This window comes from Camellia sinensis, chromosome 2 (genome assembly GCF_055761805.1).
Source record: "Camellia sinensis isolate YWXY chromosome 2, ASM5576180v1, whole genome shotgun sequence".
NCBI lineage: Eukaryota > Viridiplantae > Streptophyta > Magnoliopsida > Ericales > Theaceae > Camellia > Camellia sinensis.
In genome coordinates, this window is record NC_138962.1 from 73645898 (window position 1) to 73655615 (window position 9718).

The 9718-nt window shown below is 28.9% G+C and overlaps 1 protein-coding gene across 1 annotated transcript; it reads left to right on the forward strand.

Moving 5' to 3' along the window:
• The first annotated feature begins 393 nt into the window (after positions 1 to 393).
• On the forward strand, positions 394 to 5813 carry LOC114297971 (Pectin lyase-like superfamily protein). Its single transcript, XM_028242449.2, has 5 exons — positions 394 to 626; positions 708 to 867; positions 2753 to 2959; positions 4295 to 4545; positions 5645 to 5813. Exons 1-5 carry the CDS (start codon positions 394 to 396, stop codon positions 5811 to 5813), a joined length of 1020 nt encoding a protein of 339 aa, XP_028098250.2.
• Positions 5814 to 9718: the final 3905 nt, after the last annotated feature.

The following is a 9718-nucleotide window of genomic DNA, read 5'->3' on the forward strand; positions in this document are numbered from 1 at the left end:
TGACATCTTCCTAGTTTGCTCAAATTTAGAAGAATTTTTCAAAAAAGTGATTATAAGTATAGCATTTTTCTGGGTCTGCATACTTACTGTAGCATTACTCTTTTCAATTTCAGTAGTCTAGATTGAATCAGGCTAGATATGGAATGAGTTGTGCATGGATTTGAAATTTTTGGTCCAATCCATTCTTTAAAATCTTGAAAAAAGAAAGAGCTACATTTCAGCAATTACAATAATTTTGTCTTCAAAGATTTGGAAAGGATCAATCCAATCCATGTAGTAATTGAGCTCTCTCTATATATATCTTAATCCCTTTGATTTTCATGCCATTTCTTCAATAACCATCCTAAGCAAATAAACCTAGCACATTCAATTCAACACCCCCCAATAAAAAAAATGCAGATTCATTCGTTAACTTTCATTGTGTTCTTGCTCGTATCTACTTGTTTTGGTCTCTCTAGAGCCATAGAATGCAGAGTAAATGTAAAAAATCCATCAAAATATGCATATACTATCACTGTTGATCAAACTGGCAAAGGAAATTTTGTTACAATTCAAAAGGCTGTTGATTCTGTTCCTTCCAACAATGATCAGTGGCTTCGCATCCATGTTCATCCCGGCATCTACATGTAATCATTTGACTTATTTATTTATTTATATTTTTTTTTCTGAAATTATGATCGAAGTATTACATATCGTTGTGAATGCAGGGAGAAGGTAACCATTCCTAAGGAGAAACAATGCATATTTCTTGAGGGAAGTGGGTATACCCAAACAACAATTTCAGGGGAAGACCATTCCCAGACAGATTCTAGTGCTACATTCACCGTGTTACCGGACAATTTTGTTGCCAAGGGCATTGCCTTCATGGTAAAATACCTCCAAAAAACACATAAAAAATAAAAATAAAAATAAATTTGTTAGGTTTTGACTTGTATCCCTGCAATGGAAAATGTTATGGTGTGTATGCATCCTATCACAAAATGTATAACTTTATTACAAAATTTCGTAATATCAATCATAAAATGCGTAATTTGGCCACAAGTTAACATAACATGTCCAAAATTTGTGGCTTGATTATGATATTTTTTATTACTTCAATTTGTAGTGAGGTTATGCATTTTATGATTAATGTTATGAAATTTTATGATAAAACTACACATTTTGTGGTAGAGGTAGATATGATAAGCACCCTTAAAGGGATGCACACCATAGGAAAACCTCCCTGCAATATATAGAAAATTTATGAATGCTAAATTTCAAGGTGTAATTCACTGTATTACCAGTTTATTTGTTTTATTTTTAGTTTTTTCTCTATTGTTTTAATTTGTTTTTTCTTGGAAGGATTGTGGCTAGCTACTATATGCTTTGAAGTGTATGCATGAACAAAATAAGAAATAGGATTATGAAAATGTCGGTCATAAGTGGCTTATCAAGTTTCCAAACCATTTAGTTTAAGATATGGTTGTTTGGTTTGTTTGTTTTTTTGTTTTTGTTTTGTATTTTCATTTTTCAGAAAACACAAATTAGATATTTAGCTTGTTTGGTTTTTATAAAAGGATTAGCTCACACCCTGTCCGGAACCTAGAAGAGAAATAAAAAGAAATGATTACACAAGGTAGGAGTGAAAAGAAAAGAAGAAATTTTTTCCGTGGTTTATCTCCTTTTTATTTGGTTAAATTACAAACTAAAAAAAAAAAGAAAAAGAGAACAAAATTATTTCACGTTATATTACTAAATTAATCTTTTACAGTGTCATTTTTTTAAAAAAATTTCTATGTCTAAAAGGACAAATTTGGCATTATAAAAAATAGTAAGGGAAATTACAATGACGACGACGACGACAAAAAACTAAAATTTGAGTTTTGGAACAAAATAAATCCAGAGTTTTTGATTTTGTCAATTTAAATCCTAGTCTTTTTATTTTTTTTCAATCTAAATTATTTGTCTATTTTCGTTAAGTAAAACAGATGAAAAAAAAGTATTTTAATAATTAAACTCAATCTAAGTATACGTAAAATATCCAAAATACCTTTTTTTATTGAGTTTAATAATTAAAATATTATTTTTTTCAATCGATTTTACTTAATGGAAATCGGTAAATAGTTTATATTGAAAATAAAAAAAAATAAATTTAAATTGACAAAATTAAAATCTCAAGATTTATTTTGTTATAACCTTAGAGTTTTTGTAATTTCCCCAAATAGTAATAAGTTAATTGGTTTCTTTCTCTTCCCAATCTCTCTACTTTTTAAAATGAGTATTATAAAAGAAATAAGTTTCTCTCAAATTTTTCCATTTCATCACATTTATATCATATTCACTTACCCAAACAAGTGATAAATACATTTAGAAAAATTCTATTCATACATAAAATTCACAAGAATAATACGGCAATGTCATTCTATTCTTATTTAATGGTGTTTTTTTGTGAAGTAAAAGATGATTTTTTTTTTTTTTTTGAACGAGTAAAAGGTATAAATTGAGTCACATCATTATGTGTGAAAATTTTGTATGAATTTTTTGTTTGTATAACATTACATGCATTTATTTTCTTATCAAATTATTTATATCAATTCTTCTACTTGCATAAAAACCAATCACATAATCAAATACAACCACTTCACATGATGGGTATGGGATCGGAAAAAAATTAGTCCAATCCCATGTAAAAGAGTTATATATCTTATTTTATTATTGATTTTTGTGTGGTTAGACTTTTAATACTAACAATGTTGTGATTATACAATTGAAGAACTCATATAACAGGCCAATTGTGGTAGATGAAGTGAAGCCAGCAGTTGCAGCAAGGATATATGGAGACAAAGCAGCTTTTTATGATTGTGCATTCTTGGGATTTCAAGACACATTATGGGATGTTGAAGGTCGCCATTACTTTAATTCTTGCTACATTGAAGGTGCCATTGATTTCATTTGGGGTGATGGCCAATCTTTCTTTGAGGTAATTCTCAGCATGTTCTTTTTTTGAGAGGTGATTTTTCTTACTCCTGAGAGGGATTCGAGTTGGTAAATGTGTATGCTATTTTGTTTGGTTGGTTGGTTTATTGGCTAAGGTTGGGTGACCTCTAAACTTTGAGTTTACTTTCTTAGATGGGTCCAGGTGACCATGCTTAGAATAGGTTCTCCATCATTTTAAAAAAAAAAAAACAAAAAGGATTTTTCTTAATGAGTTGTATTTTTAATTTTCATTTCTTTCATAAACAAAATAATAAGTGTTTGAAAAATACATCGTTTTAATTTTTGCGCAAAAATAACTTTTTAGGTCTTGTTTGGTTTGTGATTTTTGACTCAAAAATTAAAAAGTCAAAAAATCACAAAAAAATTAAAATATCACGTTATATACATCAATCAAATTATTTTTATTCACAACTATCTACTAGATTAAAAAATATTCCAAACACACTAGATTAGTGTTATTTTTGTGCAAAAATAATTTTTGAAAATTCCAAAATAACTATGTGGTCTTTTCCAATGATTTTGGATTTGGGAGTGATTTGTTGAGGAAAAGAAAAAGAGAAGGGATGACTTTTCTTTTTACTCTACAAATCCTTTTACAAAGGCCTATTTTGGAAGTACATTAAAAGTTTGTTTTTTTGATTTTTTAATTTTTTTTGAAAAAATATACAAAAAAAAAGTAGAGAGGTAATATAATTCAAAAAAAGTCAAAAATTTGACTTTTAATCGTGTTGCCAAAACAGGTCATATGCAATATCCAAACTCAATCTAAAAAATAGTTTTCATGAATTAATTTATTTATTTTTAAGTAGTATTCAAAATTAGTTCACCAAACAAAAATTTTATAATTTAAGAAAATGAAATAGAAACAATAAATCAAAACACAAACTAAGGTCATATCTCCATCTAAGTTGCACTGTTCTTGATATTGTTTTGTGCAGAACGGTTCAGAAAAATCGAAAACTACTTTTCGGTGTTTATTTTGGTCAAAAACAACATTTCGGTATTTCATACTACAAAATTAGTTGTTTTCATAAAAAGAAAATACAAGCATAATTTTTTATACATAACTACAGAATGATATGAGAGTACTATTTTTACAAAATTGAAACTCAATCATAGATGTTTTGCCTTAAAATAAAAGGACCACATAGTGCTATACTATCATGTATAACAACACCTTTTTAGGAAATCTTCATGAAAGCAATTTGCCAAATGTGTTTTCTGAAAACTGAAAATGGAAAAACAAAATACAAAGTTTCATTTGTGCTGTTTGTTGGTTTGTTGACATACATATATATATTTTTTTTTTGGTGTGAAGGAGTGTAGAATAAATGTGACAGCAGGGTTACTACCATCACAAGTATCAGCGGGATATATAACAGCACAGGGAAGGCAATCAGAAGAAGATCCTGGTGGTTTCGTGTTTGAGAATGGTTATGTTTTTGGGACTGGCCAAGCCTATCTCGGAAGAGCATACCGTCCTTACTCCCGAGTTATTTTTCATGGTACTACGTTGGATTCAGTGGTGGTTTCTGCTGGATGGGATGCTTCGAAATACCAAGGCCATGAGTATGTTCACTACCTTAGCTTATATTTCCTTTCATACATTCATTCATACAATTATTATATATACATATCCGTGCAAATTAATGGAGGTTGTGACCTAGTTGAGATGAGGAGTAGAATCCATTGCCAACCTAGTAGTTGTGCGACTACGAATCCCAAAAAATGAGAGTAAGACAATATGAATGAAATTGACTAATTCAAAACACTAGGATTGACCTCTCCACAAAACCCACTGATTGCGGGTCGAGTCACGAAAGTTAATCTCTTTATAAAATGTCAGAGTTTGACTGCCTATTTTAGGTCAAGTTTAGCAACCCAAAATAAGTACACACTTTTTATCTTTTTATCTTTTTTCCATCATATCATCTCTCTATTTTTCTACACATCTTTTCATAAAAAGACAAAAAGTACACTTATTTAGGTCATCCCAAACAACCCCTTAAATTTTCAAAATCAACCTCTTTACCAACAAAGAAAAATGAGAGTGAGATTGGCTAATTTGAATAATGAGAATTGACCTCTCCACAAAAAATATATAAGTAATTTTGCTTACTTCAAATAATGGACAAATGTCTATGCATTGAAAAATTTGGAGTGATTGTTTACTTAGTAAATTTCTTAAATTTTGTTCTAAGCGAGAGCCTTGTGCACTCCAAAGTTATGGTAGAAGCAAAAAAAAAAATGAAACTCCTACTCAGAAGCAAATTTTATTTAGCAATTTTTTTTTTTTATTGCTTTAGTGTTTTCTTTTTGCAAAGTTTGTTAAAATATTTTCTCTTTAAGATTCTACCAGGCTAGACAATCTTTAAAAAATTCATACATAAAAAAAAAAAGAAAAAAGTGGGCTAAATCAGGAAAAAAAATTACAAAAAAACAAATAAAGTCAATTTTCTTGGGTTTTCTTTTTTATAACTTTTTTTAGTGAATATTTTAAAAAAATCACTTTAATATTTTTAAAACTCTTAAGACCATCTAATGCAGCAAAGGTAAAAATAAATTTTAAAAAATAACTAAAAAAATTCAAATAAAAAGTGACTAAATAATTTACTTGTACATTATATAATGCTCTTTGGTTTTGTGTTTGTTTGCAAAATTAACATAGAGAGAATTTGACGTATGCGGAGATTGGGTGTAAAGGAGCAGGAGCTTCCACTTCGAAGCGTGTAGAGTGGGAGAAAAACAACTTTGACGGCTCATTACTACAAGAGTTTTCAAGAGACCGTTTCATCAACAAAGATGGGTGGCTTGGCAATCAACCAATGAGTTCATGACTTTGCACATCTTTTTTGTGCAGCTATTAACTTTAAAATCTCAAATTTACTACTCATCTTAACATTTGAAGTCATTCTTGCAAAATGTATTTATTCATCAAGACACAAATCTAATACCATTCAAATTGGTAACCTTTTCATTTTGGAAAAGATTGTGCTCCATCCATTGTAGCTCCTCACTAGATGTTTTTAATTTATTTGTTTTGTGTGGAAATGAGTCAATTACAAATTAAATCATGGATTGAGAATAAGGCACCGAAAAAAACTATAAGAATCGATGCCTATGTATTGATGTGGAGTACGTTGCTACATCAAGATCCTATGCCAAACGGTAAAAGGGTAACGAAATTAAATCATAAGATTGGATCATTAATTGTAAAATTATTCTTTTTTTGTATAAAAGATATATAGTAACAAATTATCAATAATATTGATTTCTATTAAAATAAGGTACATTTTCACTTCATATAGAATGTTTTTGATAGCACACTTTGTGTTTTTAAAGTGTACCAAATTGATATTTGCAATATTATATTGCTCTTAAGATGATTTTCTAATAAAATGGTCTCACGAAATTTTTGACTTTATTTTTCTTTTCTTTTTCTTTTCTTTTTTTTAGAGGGATGCTTTCTAAGAGATTGCTAGATGATTGAACACTATATTTTTTCATGATCAACCACTCATTAACAGCTTGATAGGGGATTAAGCGTCTTGCTTAGGGCCTGATCACATGCCCTACTCTTATAAAAAGTTTAATTTGACGTGTTTTAAGATCTCTGATATAAAATTGTAATAAATATAATAGAGCATAATGGTCATTATAATCTATGATATTTGCATCTAATAGATTTTAAATATCGTAGATTTCATGTTTAGAACAGAACCAATAAATATAATAGATTTTAAACTAATGATCCTAATTGTAATCAATATAATCTATGATACTAGTAATAAATATAATAGATCAAATATTGTAGATTTTAAGATCTATGATTTATAAACTAGTAATAAATATAATGCCATGCAAATATCATACATTTCGCGTTTTAAGTTTTTAATCCCCCAAAATAAAAAGGACTAACAAAATAGAGATGGAGTAATAAATATAATAACCATAATGATATCGGTGGTGTTACATATACTAATTAATGTACACATTAGTGAACCAACTAGTGTTATGCCATTATTACTGACCTCACCTATTATGCAAATTACAAATATTCAAAATCTCTAAAATTATGTCACATCATCTGTTAATATATTAGTTAGTATATTAATTGGTATATATAGTATTATTCTAATGATATACATGCCATGCAAATCTCTACATGAAAGAGTAAACATATCATTTATTCTATAAATCTCCATAAATAAATGAAAATAGAAGAAACATTTATGATAATCATAAATATATCATTTATATATGTGCTATGAAAATCTCAAAAAAAAAAAAAAGAAAAAAAAGAAGAAGAAATGCTAATATCCATTTCTATTTAAATCAAGAATAAAATAGCCATTAAAAATTACTAAAAGTTAAAAGTGAGAATTCATCTCCTCACAGTTCTGAACTTTTTAGGAGCAAAGCGAGCATTAAATATGAAGCCTTTCATACATATTAAAAAAAATAATACTCATAAAAATCTGCTAAATTTTACTTAGATATATAACAAAGTTTACAATAGCAAAAAAGGACCAAAATATTAGTTGAAATACTTAAAAAAGTGATCAAAAAATAACAAAGTATCATTTGAAATATATTTTCTAGGAATCATGATTGAGGCCTCAAATTATTTACAGTTAATTCTAAAAATTTTAGAATATAAATTGAGACCTTAAGGGATGTTTGGGGAGAGAGTTTAGACATTTTTTGAGTTTGTTTGGTTGTATATTTTGAAAGTAATTTTGGAGTTTGAGAGTTTAAAATGATTTGATATTTTGTTATAATTGAGTAGATGTATGTGAGAAAAAAAGTAATTGAAAAAGTAAGAAAAGAGAGAAAAAGTGATTGATTGATGTGTAAGAGAGGATTTTGAAATTTTTTTTTTGAGAAAAACCACAAACCAAACAAAATTTTAGAAAAAAAATTCAAAAACAACTCTCCTAAAATCAAACCAAACAAACCCTAAGTTTTTAGGCATTTTTAATTCAATTTGGGTTTTGTATGAAACATAATTTTAGATGATTCTATTTGCATCCAAATAATAATTCAGTACGTTCAATTAAAATTTTAAAATTTTAATTTTTATTATACCTTAATATAAATTTACTAATAAGAAAAACACACATTGAACTCTAAAATATATTTTTTTTCCCTTCATGTTACACCTAAGTCAGTTGTATGTATTCTTCATGTTTAACTCTCTTCATCTGTTTCACTAAATTTTAATTATTTTTTCTTCATCTTCTTCTTCATTCCAAACTCTAATCTATTCCTCAAAAAACTCACCATTTTCATCAATATCATCATTATGATTATTATTATTATTATTATTATTATTATTATAGTGAAAAAGGTAGGAATTATAATATTGTGTTATGCCCTATTTTGCTAATACGGTTAAAAGTTAATTTTTTTTGACTCTTTTTAATTTTTTTTTAATCATATTACCTTTCTATTTTTTTGTAGTATATTTTTTCAAAAAAAAAATTAAAAACAATCAAAAAAAAATTAATTTTTAATCTCCTTTTCAAAATAGGCCTCAATCTACGACAACATGATGGGAGACCTGAGGTGGAACCTTTTCCATCCATACATGTAAACCTACAAAATGAAAAGCTGAGCATTAAAATTGTCCTCCCCGCGTACATGAGAACCAGTAAACATCCAAAAAGTGCAACCCATGCTGCGAACGCCCATGATCAAAGTTCCAATGACAGATAGATCCTTCTCTATAGAATTAATACCTCTGATAACAGTCAAGGAATCCCCCAATCATTAAGTGATTCTGATGCATCACCACTAGGGGTGGGCGCGGGTCGGTTGCGGCCACGAAACCTTCAATCCGCCATCCGTCCGCCAGATTGGCGTATTGAAGAAAATCAATCCGCATCCGTCCGCCAATCCGGCGGATGTGGATTGAGCGGATTGGCGGTTTGGCGGATGGATGCGAATCGGTTTGGCGGTTTAAAATTTTATAAATTTTCAACATAATTCAACTTGTGCACTTCCTTAAAAAAAAAGAAAAAAAAAATATTACAGTCAATGACTTAAAAAAGTATTACAATCACTGTATGCCTTATCCAAAGAAAGAAAGTTTGAAACTTTAGAATATCACGATCACTGTATGCTTCATCCACATATTACAATTACAGCATGATTCATCCCTATAAAGTATTACAATCTGTGATTCTTAAAATATAATAACAATTCAAACGACCAAAACCATAAACAGAGCAGTAGTAGAGATTGAATGTCTCTATATTGTTACATCTACATATGTTTTTGAAAACAAAAACCAACCAGCATATATCATATATCATATTTTTTATTTATTATTTTTAGAGTTAGATTTAAAAACTAAAAAATATAGATGAATAATATGTTTATTTTTTTCAATTCAAAAATATATTCAAGTTGAAAACTTTTTTTCAACAAAATATTTAAACTCTTTTTCAATTGAAAACACAAACATAATATTTAAACAAATTGAAAATACAAAGTCTTATAAATTACTACAGGTGCTCGCGATTTGGCGGTTTGGCGGTTCGGTTGCGGCCAAAAAATCTCAAATCCGCCATCCGTCCGCCAAATTGGCGGATTGGAGAAAATCAATCCGCAACCGTCCGCTCATCATCACGCATCCGTCCAAAATGTGGCTGATCGGTTCGGTTCGGTCGGTTTTGACGGATCGGTATATCCGCTGCTCACCCCTAATCACCACCAGTGTGCTTCGCTGGTGCCGTCA

Bases quoted from the DNA above. Each gene is read 5' to 3' on its own strand.
- LOC114297971 (XM_028242449.2), top strand. From the start codon at position 394: ATGCAGATTCATTCGTTAACTTTCATTGTGTTCTTGCTCGTATCTACT. The intron at 627-707 runs GTAATCATTTGA...TTGTGAATGCAG, and splicing joins GTTCATCCCGGCATCTACAT to GGAGAAGGTAACCATTCCTA. The intron at 2,960-4,294 runs GTAATTCTCAGC...TTTGGTGTGAAG, and splicing joins ATGGCCAATCTTTCTTTGAG to GAGTGTAGAATAAATGTGAC.